General features: G+C 45.0%; 1 protein-coding gene across 2 annotated transcripts in view; it reads left to right on the plus strand.

Annotated features, from left to right (window-relative positions):
• The window catches only part of ELOA (elongin A), a 111,285-nt gene that overhangs the window by 75,237 nt on the left and 16,876 nt on the right, over nt 1-19,172 (plus strand). For both annotated transcript variants that reach the window (XM_029619953.1, XM_029619952.1), the window contains exons 9-10: nt 11,154-11,265; nt 11,438-11,604. In XM_029619953.1, coding sequence (XP_029475813.1) covers nt 11,154-11,265; nt 11,438-11,604 — 279 coding nt within the window. The remainder of the gene's footprint in view (nt 1-11,153; nt 11,266-11,437; nt 11,605-19,172) is intronic.

Consider the following 19,172-nt stretch of genomic DNA (forward strand, 5'->3'; position numbering starts at 1 on the left):
ATGATAAAGTAAGTTTGATTACTGTAAAACTGGGTTCTCCATAGAGAGCAAGATGAATTAATCATGACATGCGGGTGACATCATCTGATGGCTCTGATCAGACCCATCTTTCAACTCAATAGAGCTTTTATTCTGAGCATACGTGTGCTTGCCTTGTGAGCCCATCAGTCAGTTGTAGGCAGGTGGATATAAAGCATGGCTAATTCATACTGCTGTCTAGGAGAACCCCATTTATGGTAAGATGTAGAATTGAATGTCATCTGCATATAGAAAGAAATTGATTCCTAGATTTGCCAGTAGTGTGCATATATGCATCAAAAAAATGTTGACTGAGAGGTCTTCTCTGTTTCATACAAATAAAATAGAAACTGAAACAGTGAGTCATAGATCAATAAAGTCTACACAAATGGAACTTCCCCCAACACGTGTACCGAATACCATAGAAACATAGAAATGACGGCAGAAGAAGACCAAACTGCCCATCCAGTCTGCCCAGCAAGCTTCACACATTTTTTCTCATACTTATCTGTTGTTAGAAAAAAAAAAATTGAAAGGAGCAGCTCCCAAAGGTAAAAAGTGTGCAAGAGGTGTGGTCATTGTTTAAAAATACCATTCTAGAAGCACAGTCCATACGTATTCCTCGCATTAAGAAAGGTGGCAGGAAGGTCACATGATTGCCAGTATGGCTAAAAAGTGAAGTGAAAGAGACTATTGTAGCCAAAAGATCTTCATTCAAAAATTGGAAGAAGGATCCAACAGAAGAAAATAGGATAAAGCATAAACGTTGGCAAGTTAAATGTAAGACATTGATAAGACAGGCTAGGAGAGAATTTGAAAAGAAATTGACCGTAGAAACAAAAACTCACAATAAAAACTTAAAAAAAAAAATCTGAAGCAGAAAGGCTGCGAGGGACATGGTTGGACCATTAGATGATTGAGGGGTTAAAAGGGCACTTAGGGAAGGTAAGGCATTGTGGAAATATTAAACTATTTCTTTGCTTCGATGTTTACTGAAGATGATGTTGGGAAGATACCTGTTCCGGAGACTGTTTTCAAGGTTGATGATTCAGATCAACTGAACCAAATCACAGTGAATCTGGAAGAGGTGGTAGGCTAGATTGATAAACTGAAGAGTAGTAAATCCACCTGGTCTGGATGGTTATACACCCCAAGATTCTGAAAGAACTTAAAAAATGACATTTCAGACCTATTTCAATTAATTGTAACCTTTCATTAAAATCATCCATTGTACCTGAAGATTGGAAGATGGCCAGTGTAACTCCAATATTTAAAAAGGGCTCCAGGGATGGTCCAGGAAACTATAGACTGGTGAGCCTGACTTCAGTTCTGGGAAAAATTGTGGAAACTGTTATAAAGAATAAAATCACAAAACATTTAGATAGACATGGTTTAATGGGACACAGCCAGCATGGATTGACCCAAGGGAAGTCTTGCCTCAAGTCTCCTACATTTTTTTGAAGGGGTGAATAAACATGTGAACAAAGGTGAACCAGTAGATGTAGTGTACTTGGATTTTCAGAAGGTGTTCAACAAAGTCCCGCGTGAGAGGCTTCTAAGAAAACTAAAAAGTCATGGGATAGGAGGCAATGCCCTTTGGTGGATTGCAAACTGGCTAAAAGACAGGAAACAGAGAGTAGGATTAAATGGTCAGTTTTCACAGTGGAAAAAGGTAAACGGTGGAGTGCCTCAGGGATCTGTATTTGGACTGGTGCTTTTTAATATATTTATAAACGATCTGGAAAGGGGTACGACGAGTGAGATGATCAAATTTGTGGATGATACAAAATTATTCAGAGTGGTTAAATCTCAAGTGGATTGTGATAAATTGCAGGAGGACCTTGCGAGACTGGAATATTGGGCTTCCAAATGGCAGATAAATTTAACCCTTGCTGTAGTTACACGATGTTAGGTTCTATCTTAGGAGTTACTACCCAAGAAAGAGATCTAGGATTCATAGTGGATAACACATTGAAATCGTCGGTACAGTGTGCTGTGGCGATCAAAAAAGCAAACAGAATGTTAGGAATTACTAAAAAGGGAATGGTGAATAAAACGGCTGTCATAATGCCTCTGTATCGCTCCATGGTGAGACCGCACCTTGAATTCTGTGTACAATTCTGGTCACCACATCTCGAAAAAGATATAGTTGCACTGGAGAAAGTGCAGAGAAGGGCAACCAAAATGATAAAGGGGATGGAACAGCTTCCCTATGAGGAAAGACTAAAGAAGTTAGGGCTGTTCAGCTTGGACAAGAGACGACTGAAGTGGGATATGATAGAAGTTTACAAAATCATGAAAGGACTTGAACAGGTTAATGTAAATCGGTTATTTACTCTCTCAGATAATAGAAGGACTAAGGGGCACTCTATGAAGTTAGCAAGTAGCTCATTTAAAACAAATTGAAGAAAATTCTCAGTGCATAGTAAAGCTCTGGAATTCATTTCCAGAGGATGTGGTTACAGCAGTTAGTGTAACTGGGTTTAAAAAAGGTTTGGTTAAGTTCCTAGAGGAAAAGTCCATAAACTGCTATTAATTAAAAACAATAGTAGCTTGTGATCTATTCATTTAATGTTTGGGTACTTGCCAGGTTCTTGTGACTTGGATTGGCCACTTTTTGATAGTGGGCTTGATGGATCCTTGGTCCCACCCAATATGGCAATTCTTATGTTCTTATGGGGTGGAGATCAGGAACCGCTGGAGGATTCTGATGGGAAGAGGGAGAAATTGCATGGGATTGAGAGCCGCTTTGGATTCTGCTCAGATTTTTTTCTTTTTTCACAGAGATGTCTTGCTGAGTTTGTTGGCTCAGACCCTGAACATGCTTGGCATGGCCAGTGGTCAGTTTTAAGTTAAGCATTGTGTTTCTTTCTCCCCTGTATCCAATTCAAGAGATATTGGATTTAAAAGAAGGTAAATGCGGCTCTCAAGGTTCTTGGCATCTCTGGCCCTGACAGAGACGTATCTGCACATAGCCATCAGGCCGGAGCACCAGAGATTCCTGAGCTTCATGGTCCTAAGGGAACATTTTCGGTTTCCAGCCCTTCCCTTCGGCTGGTGACTGCTCCATGTCCCTTCACTGAGGTGATGGTAATAGGGGCAGCCACACTGTGAAAGGAGGGTGTGTGGGTGCATCATGTCTGGATGACTGGCTCATTCGTGTAAAATCAGAGGACCGCTGTCGACAATCAGTACAAAAGGTATCGATGCGCTTGAGGTCTCTAGGATGGGTGGTGAACTTAGCAATGAGCCATTTAGACCCCTTTCAAACTCTCGAGTATTTTAGAGCTCAGTTTGACACACTGGCAGAGAGAGTGTTTCTCACAGAGAGAGATTACTGAAATTGGAGAGTCAGATTAGGCTTCTGCTAGCACTTTCGGTGCCCAGGGTCAGGGACTATTTACAGGTCTGGGTTCTATGGCATCGACACTGGAATTAATGCATTGGGCGTTTGCACATATGGGGCCTCTGCAGCGGGCTCTTCTCTCCTGCTGGAATCCGATATTGGAAGACTTTCATCTTCCTCTTCTTTTAGAAGGGGATGCCAGGGTCTGGCATAAATGGAAGAAAATCTTAGTGGGGCCTAAAGAAGGATGGATTAACTCCAAGCCGCTATATCCTAGGGACTTCTTGGGGGGTAATGCGCCCTATATCATCAGCTGTGCCCAGCTCTGGGGAAAAGCTAAGTGGGTGGATTTCCAGATTCTGCAGGACAGAGATTCGCTTCCCCAGGTGGAAGCCTACCACTACTTACCGCTAAGAAATTATTTACGTATTTCAGGCATGCAACAGGATTTAGTTAAAACTGTAACGATGTTTGAGACCTGTTGTAAATCAGCGAGCAAAATTCAACGACTTGTGTCCAAAATACATAAATTATTTAATCAGGACTTAAAGTCCACACCGAGCTTTATTAAACTCTGGGAACAAGATCTAGGCCCCCCCAGGAGGCAGATTTTTGGTCTGGGGTGTATTGCACTCTGGGAGCAGGAGCAGTGTCCGCTATGCTTGTGGAAAATGGCCTTAAGTTGCTATACAGAGGGCAGGTCACCCCTCCAGACTCCATCAGATATGTGGGAAAGAGGGGACGTTTTTTCATCTTTGGTGGGACTGTGAGATTATTATAGCTCTTTGGCTACAGGACATTACCCACCTAAATATAGTTTTGACACCCCAAATAGTCCTCCTAAACTGTCCTTAACCAGATGGCGATAAATATCTTCAACAGCTGATCAAATTCATCGCCACAGCAGCTAAGTGCGAAATAGCTTTTAAGTGGAAGGATAGCGCAATCACGCTCGGCAAGGCTTTACAGTCTCTGCAAGGTAACTGCTCATAAACAGAAGAGAACGCAGGCGTTTCAGCGCTCCTGGCACTTATATTTAGAATAAACAGCCGGTTACTGTATGTCATAGTGAGCTCATAAAGCTGGGATGATGAGATTCAAGCTATTGTCTGAACCCTGGGGACTGAGTAGTGTTCTGGGAGGGTAATATGGAGACTGTTTTGATGTATTAGGTTATTGTCCTTGAATGATTGTACAATTCAAGTTGAATTTTGCCGTATGGCTCTTTTATTAGAGACTTAGCAACTGTAAAAAAACAAATTCTAATTTCCCAAAAAAAAGAAGGGGAAGCCAGGGTCAGTCTTTCGTGGTGTCTTACTTGCACCAATCTCGAGTTGGTGTGGAACTGGAGATTCCGAATTGGTTAATATTCACCACCGATGCCAAGCCTCATGGATGGAGGGCGGCGTAGCAGGGCCAGTGGTTGAAACAGGAGGCCTCATGGTCTATCAATTGGTTAGAAATGAGAGCTGTGCATTTTGCATTGCTTGCCTGTCTGCCAAGGTTGCGCGGCCATCCAGTACGGATCCTATCGGACAATGCGATGATGGTGGCCTACATCAACCGTCAAGGCGGAACCAAGAATCAGGCAGAGGCTTGAGAGGCCCAGGAGTAGATTCTCTGGCAGAGCAGCGTCTCACATTGCTGGAGTGAACAACGTTCAGGCGGATTTTCTCAGTCAGAGAAAGTTAGATCCCGGGGAATGGGAGCTGTCGGGAGGGTACCTGAGGTAACCAGAAATAGGCTTTGTGACTTTAGGCAAATCACTATCGATAGAAGTGGGATTTGAACCCTGGTTTCCTTAATTCTTAGTCCAATCTCTTACCAGTGACTATGCTGCTCTTCTTAGGAAAAACATATTTAAAATAAGTCGTATTGGAGATAGAGTGAAAGTGTATGTATGTCTGAGCCCAGTCCCTGGTTTCCTCCAGCAAGGGTTAGAAAATTCAGCAGTACATTTGCCTGCATTTTGGCATTTTATGTAACAGTATGCACAAAAGTATTTGTGACTAAAAATTATAGCTTTAATTTTCTCTCAAAAAGCAAACTAAAATATTTTACCAAATTTGGTGTGTTCCTAAATTTTATAGTGTTCTCCTTTCAGTTTTTATTTTTTCAGTTCTACTTATATTTCTTCCTTCTTTCTTTTCTTACTACAGCCTTGTTGCCTGCCTCTTCATTCCCTCCAATCTGTCCTTTTATTCCTTTCTGGTTTCCTTATTCTTCCACTATCTGCCTTCCTCTCCCACCCCAACCTAGCCATTAGTCTCTCATTGCCCCTTCTCTTGCCCTAAGCTGATTGCAGCTGTCACAGGACTTTGCTTCCTGTGAGCCCATGGTACCAGCACTAATTCTCTTTTCATGAGATGGGGGCAGGAGGGAACAGAGGGGTGAGCGATGTTAGAGGTAGGAAGGAGATCAGCAAAGGGAGAAGCAGTGGAAGAGAAGGGGCAATAGGGAGAGTGACAGTTTGCCACCATTCTGTGGCAGGGGGAATTCTGCAGTAAATCAGGGGCTTTGTATACGAGTTATCTAGCTGGTGATAGTAAATGTATAAGCGTTATCTAGCTGGTGATAGTAAATGTATACGAGTTATCTAGCTGGTGATAGTAAATGCATACGAGTTATTTTGCTGGTGATAGTAAATGTATATGAGTTATCTTGTTGGTGATAGTAAATGTATATGAGTTATCTAGTTGGTGATAGTAAATGTATAAGCGTTATCTAGTTGGTGATAGTAAATGTATACGAGTTATCTAGCTGGTGATAGTAAATGTATACGCGTTATCTAGCTGGTGATAGTAAATGTATAAGCGTTATCTAGTTGGTGATAGTAAATGTATATGAGTTATCTAGCTGGTGATAGTAAATGTATAAGCGTTATCTAGTTGGTGATAGTAAATGTATATGAGTTATCTAGTTGGTGATAGTAAATGTATAAGCGTTATCTAGTTGGTGATAGTAAATGTATACGAGTTATCTAGCTGGTGATAGTAAATGTATAAGCGTTATCTAGCTGGTGATAGTAAATGTATACGAGCTATCTAGCTGGTGATAGTAAATGTATAAGCGTTATCTAGCTGGTGATAGTAAATGTATACAAGCTATCTAGCTGGTGATAGTAAATGTATAAGCGTTATCTAGCTGGTGATAGTAAATGTATATGTATTTATGTTCATGGCAATGGGGAACAGATGGTATGGGGGTTATTTGGATTGCATAGATGGTAATGATGATAGGGCTAGTCCATTTGTTTGGATAAAAGTGCTTGCATAGCACTGTACAATCTTTCATACACCAGTAAGGCCTGTTTTTCATCTTAACCCTCACCCGGCAGGACCGACGCCGACCGCGAGGCAAGGCAGGCTCCCTTCCTTCCTTGCAAACCACGCGGCGAGAAACCCGCCCCCGAAAGCCAGCCAGCCAATCGACAGACGGCTGCAAGGCAGCCAATAGGCAGAGGCACAGCGGCCCTTTAAATTAAAAACCTGCCAGACGCCACGCGTCGAACGCCACGCGTCGAAGGAGCGCGTCAAAGGGGCTGGCCCCTTTGTGCGCCCCTTAGTGCAGACCTGAGTGCAGACCACCACAACCATCTGGAGCACTACATTCCTTCTAACGCTTTCAATAGGACAAGTGTAGTAAGTACAAAACATCCCTCAACTCCAACTCGTTCTACTGCATGACCTCCGTAAGCAAAAATTTGCTCTCCTCATCACCGTTAATCGGTACTTACACCCCAGGAGCATCACTATATTAGTCTAACATCACTACAAAGGACCACATCTAAACCAAGCACAGATAATCAAAACTAAACTAATCACATAACCAAACATGACTGTATCAACCATTCCCATCATCCACAACTTCAAGAGACTCACAACAAAAAAACAAGCTACACCACACTCGTTACAAAAAAGACTCATTCCTATCATCATCTCTCCTCTAAACCAACTACTCGGCCTCTCTCTCTTCACCTTATCACTGTTGAACGCACAGTCTTTGACTAAGAAAACTCACCTCCTGCATGACTACCTGCTGGAAACAAACACGGACCTTTTTGCAGTCACAGAAACATGGTTAAAACCAGAAGACATAGCTACTATCAACCAACTCCCTACGCACTCGCACAACATATTCTCTATTCCTAGACTCAAAAAACGAGGAGGCGGTCTCCTCCTTGCAGCAAGAAAAACATTTGGAATGGAACTAAAAAACTACTATATCATCGCAGTCCCTGGAATTCGCAGTATTCAAAGCAGCCCACCTAAAAATAGGTCTCATATACGCTACCCCAGGATACCTAGAATCCAATCCTTCAACTCTAATTGAAAATATAACCAAGCACATCAATACCGACACACCAGCAATTCTCCTGGGGGACTTTAATCTCCACATAGATGTATCTCCTCTATCTCCAAGCTGCGAAACATTCCTAAATGCACTAAACTTCATGGGTTTCAAACAACTAATTAAAGAACCGACCCACAAAGCAGGTCATACGCTGGACCTCATCTTCATCAACCAGGATCTTTCCACCTCCTCCCACCCCACATGCCTCACTATTCCCTGGTCGGACCATAAACTGATCAACACCGTACTAAAAATAAACATACCTACCCCTTCAAAAAAGCAAAATAACACTATCCAATTCAGGAAAATATGCAGCCAGGAGACAATAAACAACAGCCTAACTACTGAACTCAACAATCTGGACCTCACTAACGCGGACTCAGCCATATTATCCTGGAACTTCATCACCAAAAAAGTGGCCGACTCTTCATGCCCAACCATCACCAAAACTGCCCTAGCTAATAAAGACAACAGAAAACCATGGTATACACCAAAACTAAAATCCTTAAAACAGGAGCTCAGAAAAAAAGAACTACTTTGGCGTACAAATCCAACATCTTCCAACCTCTCGACATACAAGTCCACGATGCACCTATACAGAACATCCATCCTGCAAGCAAAAAAAGATTTTTACTCACAAAAAATACACCACTTCATCTTTGACCCAGAGCACTTTTCTCACTGATCTCGTCCCTCACGAAACCTCCATCGACAGCCATTTCAGACGATAAAGCGGCAAGCAAAGCAGAAGAACTGGCAATTTACTTCAAGAACAAGATCCCAAACCTACTAACGCAATCCAAGAACAACAACAGTTACATGCCAGTTTCACCACATATAACCTTCCCATCACAAAAGACATGCCTGAGAGAATTCGAAATGACTGCCTCCTTAGAAATAGAAAACATCCTAAAAAAAATGAAACCCTCCTCACATCCTCAGGATACCATTCCCATCAATCTCCTCATCTCATGCGCTAAAACCATATCCAAACCCATTGCACAAATCATCAATTGCTCCCTATCTCAAGGACTAGTCCCTGACTCCCTCAAAATGGCAATTATAAAGCCGCTCCTGAAAAAACCTAATCTTTCACCAGATATCCCATCCAACTTTCGCCCAATAGCTAATCTACCTTTCATTGCAAAAATTTTAGAAAGAGTAGCAAACAAACAACTCACAGAATATCTAAACGATAACAACATTCTCTCTCCAGCCCAGTTTGGTTTCCGTCAGTCCAGAAGCACAGAAACCCTCCTAATCTCCTTAACGGATTCCATATTACTGAATCTTGAAAAAAGATGTCCTTGTCTACTCATCCTCTTAGACCTATCAGCAGCATTTGATACGGTCAATCATAATACATTATTAGATCGTCTGTCAGACATTGGAATTAGAGATACAGCTCTCAACTGGTTCAAATCGTTCCTCAATAACAGACAATATAAAGTCAAGGTCAACAAGGAAGAATCTCAACCAATCACCTGCGACCTGGGAGTCCCACAGGGATCGTCCCTCTCACCAACCTTATTCAATATTTACCTCCTTCCACTTTGCCAACTCTTGCTCAACCTAAATCTCATCCACTACCTATACGCAGACGATGTACAGATTCTAATCCCTATCACTGAATCTCTCCAAAAAACTCTAGATTTCTGGAATACATGCCAACAAGCCATCAACAACTTACTCACAAGTCTAAATCTTATTCTTAATCAAAACAAAACAGAATACCTACTCATTTCTCAAGATGGAACTCACTCACTTCCCGGCACCAACCTCACCACTCAACTGACACTGTCACCACAAGTCAGAAATCTAGGAGTTATACTTGACAACCAAATGAATTACAGAGCTCTCATCAATAATATAGTAAAAGACGGATTCTTCAAATTACAAGTCTTAAAAAAGACTTAGACCACTCCTCCATTTTCAGGATTTCCGATTGGTTCTACAAGCAATCATACTCACAAAAATAGATTACTGCAACTCTCTTCTAGTAGGCCTCCCCGCAAACGCCTTAAAACCATTACAGATGTTGCAAAAACGCCTCGGCAAGGATCCTAACCAAGACAAACAAAAGAGACCACATCTCACCCATCTTAAAAAGCCTACACTGGCTTCCCGTCAATTTCAGAATACTCTTCAAAGTGCTTTCATCAATACACAAAGCAATACACAACCTGGCCCCACTGAAGCTCAAAATCCCTCTCCAACTCCACACCTCTACTAGACCAGTGAGACAAGCCTACAGAAACAATCTCCAGATACCACGAATGAAATCAACGTTAAGCAAAAGAGCATTCTCCACAGCTGGTCCCAAACTCTGGAATACGCTCCCGCCGGAACTCAAATCAGTGCAATGCCACATTATCTTCAAAAAAAGACTTAAGACTTGGCTCTTCCACCAAGCCTTTCCATAACATCAGTCTGCTGAACTATCTCTGCCAAGGTCCCCTTTAGGTCATTTCCAATCGAATTATAAAGAGAACTATTTATAAAGAGAACTATTTAAGATCCTCAGTTATTTTCAATAACCTACAAAAGAACTACACAAGAACCAGACAATAACCTACAAGAGAACTACACAAGAACAAGATCCTCAGTTATTTTCAATAACCTACAAGAGAACTACACAAGAACCAGACAAGTACCAGACAAGTACAACCCTAAAATTCTTTGAACCCTCTATGAATACCCTAAGAACACCACAAAGAATTCTCTAAAGAATTATGCAATTCAACTTCAACTCCTTGCAGTCCAAAACTCTGCCTTCTCAGGCAATGTATATTATATCTCTTGTTATTAACCCCATATATTTATGAATACCCTAAGAATAACCTAAGAATACCACAAAGAATTCTCTAAAGAATTATGCAATTCAACTTCAACTCCTTGGCAGTCCAAAACTCTGCCTACTTAGGCAATGTATATTATATCTCTTGTTATTAACCCCATATATTTATTTCCAAGTTATTTATACCTGTTCTTTGTAAGACATTTACTTGTCACTGTTATTGTTCAAAATGTAAACCGAATTGATCAGTAATTCTGTTACTGGAAAGTCGGTATAGAAAAGTTCTAAATAAAATAAATAAAACAGTAATGGAATATTTATTTATTTTTATTCAAAGGCAGATTACATTCAGGTACTGTAGTTATTTATCTGTTCCCAGAGGGCTCACAGTCTGTTTGTACCTAAGGTCACAAGGAGCGGCAACGGGATTTGAACCCGGTCTCCTGGTTCATAGCCCACTGCTCTAACAGTTAGGCTACTTCTCCATATTTGTGCAATGCTGGTATTTATTTACATAGTAAACTTTCCTCAGCATTGTTTTACATAACACATACTTGCACTATGGCTATCTATATAACACACACGTTCCTGTGTAGAGACACGATTACTGTTTTCAATTATAATTTTTCTACTTGACAGGCAGACAGGCAAAGATGGCATTTGTCAACTCAGAAGCAAAACCTCCCCGAGATGTGAGGAGGAGACAAGAGAAATTTGGGACAGGAGGAGCTGCTGTGATGGATAAGATAAGGTATATTGGAAATGTCTTCCATGAGAGAGGGTTTCTCTGCCAGGGTACGAGTAGGGATTACCCTGGGATAGCTCATCTTTCTAGCTGTCTAATCTATTCTCAGTCCCACACTCTAGTTCTTTGCAGCTTTTTTTTTTTTTTTTTTTTTTAACCACTTCTGATTCTTTTTCAGGATAAAGCCTGTTCTCTTCACACCTGTCAGCAGCAGCATTAACAGCAATACTCATTCTGAAGATCAGCAGATTTATGATGGACCCAGTACCAGTAGTGCTCATTCTTGTGCACCTGTCAGCTGTGTCACCCCTGCCGCCCATGATCCCAGAAGACCTCAAGTGAAAAGTAAGACACAGAAACCTGCTGCACTATACTGGAAAGGGCCACTTGTCATGTTATGGGTGGCATTACACAGGGATGTTCTGTAATGGACAATTCCTTGTCCTGCTTAGATCAGTGCAGCCAGCAGATGGCGACAGAGCCACAACTTTCCAGTACCTTCATACTAGTATTGTCCATGCTGCACTGTCTCCAGCACATGGAGGATATATGTTTGGACAGCAGCATGGCAGTCCTCACACATGGTGACGACATTTGGTGGAGCTTTGATCTCCGAGATTCTAGAACTTTCAAACATGCCCTACTGAGCATGTGCAGCTATAGCCTCTTCCCTGTTTCTCAGACTTTTTTTTTTCCCCGCAAAGCCATGTGATTGCAGGTTCAGCTTTGCTTGCCTCATAGCTAAGGCTGTGACAGTTCTGGAGCTGCAAGCAACTGTTTTTTTTTTTTTCAGGCAGAGCCTTCATGGGTTTGTTTTGGTTTTTTTAAATTTATTTTCCTTCACTTCCATTGCAGTAGTTTAGGTCTAATTTATTTATCTCTTTCTCCCTAGCATTTCTCTCTTGGCTGCATGGTGGGCCTAGTGCACTATGTGGCCAACAGAGGTTTTCTCCTTAATAAATAACGCCGCAGCTGCAGTATATTCCTGTGTCCTCTCCTTAACTTGTCTGTTTTTGCCTTTGTCAGGTGCCTGTTCAGACTGTCACTGTGCGGTCCATTTAGGCCTCTGGTCTGGAAACTTGCCTGAGTGCCTGCCCAGGCGAGTGTTCCAGGAAATTCTGTCCGACTGCTGGGCACTGATGGAGGCTCAGACCATAGAGGAATTCAGAACCAGATGTTGTGGGGAGGAGAGCTCATCCTTCTCTCAATCTGGGGAACTTGGCTGGTGCCTTGAATGACGTGGCCTCCCCTCCAGCATGTCAGATTTATCTGGCAATGCATCTCCTTCGGAGACAGGGTAAGCATGAGCCTTTGCGACCAGCTTCGCTGATGTACCATCAGTGCCATGCCTGGAATTGGTTGCCTGCGCACATGCATGCCAGAGCACTGATGATACCAGGTGCATAGTGGTTGCCATTGAATGCCAGGGGCACCATCGAAGGCTATGATTGCCCTGGAACATCATGGATGCCCTTGACACCATTGGGTGCCATGGATGCCAATTAGCATCCTGGATCGAGGGCCATGGATGCAGTCATGCGTTGGTGTCGCCATCAGTGTCATCAAGCATCATGGAGGCCATTGTGTGCCAGGAGCAGCATCGTTGCCTTTGGCGCCATGGGGTACCATGGATGCCATTGAGCGTCATGTACCATTGAGCCCCCATGGACGCCAGTAAGCACCATGGAGGCCCTAGACACCATTGAGAGCCTTGACCACTGTTGAGTACCAAGGTTGCCCTAGCTGCCATCGAGCACCAGGGGCATCAGCGCGCATCTGGATCATCATCAGGTGCCTTAACATGCTGCGCATGGATGCCATCAAATGGCATGGGCAGGTTGGATGCCATGGCAGCCATGGCAACCTCTTGCACCATTGTTCGAAGCCTATCATGTACATGGAGCGCCATGTTTTCTGAGGACAAGCAGAAAGGTAGTCCTTACACATGGGTGACATCATCAGATGGAGCCCAGTTGCGGAAAACTTGCAGCAAAGTTTCCTAAACTTTGATTAGGCACACTGAGGATGTCCAGCATGCCCTATACTACACGTCCACAAGGGGGCCTTTTTCAGTTCTTTTACGCAGAGCTGTAAGCCTTGTGATATGATTGAGCTCACTTTGGCTATTTTTTGCCTTGTGGAAAACGTTTTGCTTTTCGTGTTTTTCACAGTTTTTTTCTTTGATCCGTCACTGGGTCCTTCTCTGTGCATTCCCGTAGTGTCCCTAGTCAGGGTTTTCTGCATTTTGGGTAAGTTTTTTCTTTTGTATTTGATTTTTCTTTTCCCCCCTCATGGTGGCAGTGTTTCGATGCCCCCTGCCATCTTTCGAATTTGCAGCCATTTTGTTTCGCCCTGTCATGGCCACGTCCAGTTTTTGCTGTTGCCCCCAGTACCCGAGGACCATGTCTATCATTGATCCTCATGAGGAGTGCATCCTCTGCCGGAGGTATTCCATGATGTCTGGGGTTGCCGCTTATGACCCCGAAGAGAAATTAGCTTTGACTCAACAAGATGGATGCGCTCTTTGGGTCGAGGAAGTTCGGGCCATCGGTGGCATCGGCATCGAGAACCTTGGAGCTGCACCAGTAGACACCACGCCATTGACATCGGTGGACCGTCGATGCCGCCGGTGGATAGGACGCTGGAGACTGTTGATCTCCTCCGGCCTGAGAACGCCAGTTTCATCATCTTTAAACCTCGGCAAGAGGGAAAGACCAGGCTGAGCATTGAGGAAGCCTAAGAAGCATTGGCACCGGTCGTCGTTGATGCTGGGTGCGGGGATTCACCGGCTTTTTCCATGATGCCCCCAAGTGACCCCCATGGCAAGGAGAGCCCATCCTCTATCAGTGTCAGAGGTCCGACGGTCCCCACCAGTCCTGGTACCAGTTGGCGATCCCTCTCTCGTGGTCAGAAGATCTGGCCACAGCTCCTTCCTCCCTGTCAGTGTTGGCATTGGCAGTGTTTGAGGAGGAGCTGGTGGTGGAGCAGGAGTTGCAGGGCTTTGGTCTTGTGGCACATATGGCACTGGAGCCAGTGTCACTTGTCCTTGTACCGCAATCTGGAGAAGCTCAGTGTGCTCATCGGTGCGTTACCAATCTACTTAGAACCCTGTGTACCTCCCAGTGCGGATTGTTAAGACGTTCCATCACCCAGAGTTGCACGTTTACATGTCACTCGTGAATGCACCTTTTCAGTAGCTGGTCCTGCACTCTGGAATTCTTTACCTATGGAATTTAGGCATTGTGACTCGGTAAAAAATTTTAGAAAGTTTGTCAAGACCTTTGTTTAAACATGCTTAGTTTTAAGGTTTCATTATTTTATTTTTCTATTTATGTTTGTTTTTATTTTTTGTTTTAATATGTATTTCGTTTTATCTGCAAGATTTATGATGTTTAGGACTGTGTTTAGTTTACATTTTAGTTATATTTTATTATGTATTTAGTTTATATTTGTATTAAGTCTTGTAATTATGTATTATCTTTATGAATGTTTTCTTGTACATTGCTTAGACCTTGTTTTAGTGTTAAGTGATTCATAAATCCTAATAAATGGCGTCGCTTCCCAGGACAGTATCTGTGCCCAGCAAGGCATCGAGGCTACACCCAGTCGTTGCTGGTTCCTCCAAGGAGGAAACTCCACCAAGGCTGGTAGAGAAGCTGAGGCCTGTAGCCCCCCCCCCCCCCAAATCCAGTTCTACCAGTGCCTGCACCTCTGGATGTAGGTCGAGCACCTAGGGTCCCATCCCCTGTTGCATACAGTGAGGATGAGGGTCCCTATGACCCCTGGGGGAAAAATTTGACGAAGTCCTCGTTCGAGACTCTTGATGGTCTCCTGTCAAACCCTTCTCCTCCAGATGAACGAAGAAAGTTTCCACCTGAGGACTTAACCTTTGCAGGGTTTGTGAGGGTGATGGCGGAGGCCATCCCTTTTCAACTTGTTCTTATGTTCTTGGGTAATTGCCAGGTTCTTGTGGCCTGGATTGGCCACTGTTTGAAACAGGATGCTGGGCTTGATGGACCCTTGGTCTGACCCAGTATGGCATGTTCTTATATTCTTATGTAGGAGAATGCCAGGCACAAAATGCTTGAGATCCTCCAGTTCGTGGAGCCTCCTAAGGAGATTGTGGTAGTCCTGGTACACAAAACACTTAAGGAGTTGCTGCTGAGAATATGGGAACATCCCCTCACAGTGCCTTCCTGTTTAGGTAGATCCTGTCCACCTTCTTATCTAGAAGGCTGCCAGATTCAGTAAGCGTCGGCTGCCTCACCAGTCGGTGGTCGAATCCGTTCTCAAGAGGGCCAAGTGATCTCTGATACATTCCTCGATACCTCCGGGGTAGGACCACAGGGTGATGGACGCTCTTGGGAGGAAGGTGTTCCAGGGCACCATGCTTATTGCCCACATCACTGCCTACCAGCTCTACATGAGCCAGTAGATAGCGCAGCAACAGCAGCAAGACCCTCTATATCACTGGTGCATAAGGGTCTGGATTGCGGAAAACTGTTGTGATAATGTGTGTTGTGGATCCTTGGGTGCTGTGGAGATGACCACGCCCACGGGGAGGAGCCCCGTGAGGAGCCACAGCACTGGGCTAGACTCGTGCACACAAAACACAGGATAAATCTTTTATTAAACAGCTTGAGATCTCCACCAGAGGTGGCAGTAGTTAAGCAGTCTGTAGATGTAGTCTCGGGGACCTCGGCAGAGGGAGCCCTTCTCTCCTAGATGACGTCAGGAGGTTCCGCAGCAGGTCTCATAGCAAGGAGATACTGTGGACAAGATAGACTGAGAGTTAGAGTATTCACTAGATGTTAGCTGTTGGTATGCGATTCCACCAGGTATGTAGTTGAAGGTACAGGCACCGAGGCAGGGAGAGCAGGCCCTCGAGGAGCGAGTACCTGTTCCCTGACAGGAACCTGAAATAAAGCAGAGGGCCCCCCGAGGAGCGGTTACCCAGGTTAGCATGTACCCCAAAGGGCAGAGAGAAAGCTTCCTGCGGCAGCACGGAAGCGGCAGAGTAGCGTAGACAGGAACGGATTCGAGTCCTTGCTAACTCGGGGAGCTAGCAAATTGATGATGGTAATATACCCGGATGGCGTGACATTAGCAAGAGGGAACGTCCTCGAGATTCACGCCAAGGGTTGTGCAAAGACCTGGGTTGCGCGCACGCACCCTAGTAAGTACCTGGGAGGAGCAATGGCGAAAGGCTGCACCATAGCCGTTCTGGGGATGCCAGAGTGGTTGGCTGGAAGACGCGGCGGTACCATCTTGCCCAGGTAAGCGGGAGGAGCTGAGAATGAGGTGAGGCAAGCGGGGCGAAGCCATCGAAGACCGGACGCAACAAAAACACTAGGTCTGTGCGACCTGCAAGGTTTTCAGGAAATGCATAGAGTTTCTCTGCAGTGGGAATCGGCGCCCGCAGAATGGCATGGCTGCGGGCCTTGGACCTCCGACTGGAGGTATAGGAAAGACTCTCTGACATGCTATGCACTGAAGAGAATATCTTTGGAGATAGAGTGAGGGATGCTGTGGCTCAACTTCGGGACTAACATGAGACCCTCCAGCAACTCTCCGCTAGTATTCCTGACTTGTCCTCCTCATCCAGGAGGCCCTAGAGTCTGGGGCCAAGGAAATCTTTCTTTCGCCAAAGGAAGTATTTTCCTCTGCCTCCTTGATCCTGGAAACACCACCAGAGCTCCTGTAGCCCTGTCAGGCAGTAGAGCCCCAAACATCAGCCAACTCCTCAGTCAAATCCGGGGACGGATTCTGACTGGGCGTAGGGAGCATAAGCCAGTTGCCCAAATCTCAGCCAGCTCCTCAGTCAAATCCAGGGACGGATTCTGACTGGGCGTAGGGAGCATAAGCCAGTTGCCCAAATCTCAGCCAGCTCCTCAGTCAAATCCGGGGACGGATTCTGACTGGGCGTAGGGAGCATAAGCCAGTTACCTGTACCCGGAACAATGGACTCTCCGATCGGGGGCAGGCTGTGGTTCTTTGCGAACCAGTGGCCCCATGTAACTTCAGACCAGTGGGTTCTGTCCATCGTCCATCAGGGGTACTATTTGAATCTATTTGGTGTCCTGCCAAATTGCCCTCTGTGCCCACATTGGGGGGCCAGTAGTGCATCAGGAGGTACTACAAGTGGAACTCTCCTCCCTCTTAATGGCCAGAGTGGTTGAGCCCATACCACCAGGGCAAGGAGGGCTGGAATTATACTCCAGGTACTTCCTGATTCCAAAGAGAACAGGAGGAGGTCTGTCCCATCCTAGACCTAAGGGCCTTGAACAAGTTTCTAGAAAAAGAAAAGTTCAAGATGGTTTCCCTGGGCACCTTGATCCATTTTTTGCAAAAAGGGGACTGGGCTATGCTCCCTCAACCTAAAGGATGCATACACTCACATAGAGATCTTCCCCAGTCACAGGAAGTATTTCTGATTTGTGTGGGAAGACAGCACTTCCATTACAGAGTGTTGCCTTTCGGGCTTGCTTCTGCCCCATAGGTCATCACAAAATGCTTGGCTGTAGTGGCGATGCATCTCTGCAGACTGGGAGTACATGTCTTCCCAAATCTGGACAATTGGTTGGTCAAGAGCATGTCTCAGGCAAGGGGCCATTAGGTCTCTGCGCTTGACCATTTGGGTGTTGAAGTCACTAGGAATCATTCTCAACTACCCAAAATTCCATCTCAGCCTGTCACCTCAGTTGGACTTCATAGGAGCCCTGCTAGACATGGCTCAGGCCAAGGCATTTCTGCCCTACCCAGAGGGCTGTTGCCATGGCGACCATTGTGGCAGAGATTCAACAGAGCCAGCAGATATCAGCCTGGCATGTGTTGAGGCTGTTGGGCCATATGGCCGCAACTGTCCATCTTACTCCCTTGGCACGTTTACACATCCACAGAGCCCAATAGACCTTGAGGTCACAGTGGCGCCAGGCCACTCAGAACCTTCAGGATTGAATCCGAGTCACTCCGTTTCTCCGGGGCTCACTGTCCTGGTGGCAGGAACTTTCCAATCTGGAACAATGAATCTTGTTTCAGAGACTCCCCACTCAAATTGTCCAGCCTATGGATGCATCTACTCTGGGGTGGGGAGCTCATGTAGATGGACTCAGTTCCCAGGGTCTTTGGTCTGCTCAGGAACATTCTTGTCAAATCAACTTCGTGGAGCTTCGAGTGATCAGGTATGTACTATGGGCTTTCAGGAATCGGCTGTCCAACAAAGTTGTCCAGATCCAGACCAACAACTAGGTAGCCATGTGATATGTCAACAAGCAGAGATGCATGGGATTGTACTGCTGTGTCAAGAAGAGGCCCAGATCTGGTCATGGGCCCTGTCCCACGGGATGGTGCTCAGAGCCATGTACCTGGCTGGGTCAGAGAACATGGAAACTGACAGGCTGAGTTGAGCCTTCAGACCCTACAAGTGGTCCCTGGACCAGGAGGTAGCAAATTGGATATTCTGCCTCTGGGGGAGCCTAGAAATAGATCAGGTTGTGTCCCTTTGCGACAGAAAGGTGCCTCCGTTCTGCTCCCTATACAGGTCATACAGCAAACCAGCCTTGGAAACCTTTGTCTGTCATTGGGGCAAGGGGCTTCTGTATGCATATCCTCTGATTCCCTTAGTCTCTTTGTCCTCACGAAGCTTCAAGAGAGTCTTTGCCACTATGATCCTCATAGGCCCTCATTGGCCAAGACAGGTCTGGTTTTCACTCCTGTGGGAGTTGTCCATCCGGAAACTGATCAGTCTGGGAACTTCCCCAGATCTCATCATGCAAGATCAGCGCAGACTGTGGCATCCCAACCCTCCAGGCCCTGTTGCTTACAGCCTGGATGTTGAGAGGATGATCCTGTAGCCGCTTGATCTTTCAGAGGATGTGTCTCAGGTCCTGGTGACTTCTAAAAAGCCTTCCACT

Source organism: Rhinatrema bivittatum, chromosome 11, assembly GCF_901001135.1.
Source record: "Rhinatrema bivittatum chromosome 11, aRhiBiv1.1, whole genome shotgun sequence".
Classification (NCBI taxonomy): domain Eukaryota; kingdom Metazoa; phylum Chordata; class Amphibia; order Gymnophiona; family Rhinatrematidae; genus Rhinatrema; species Rhinatrema bivittatum.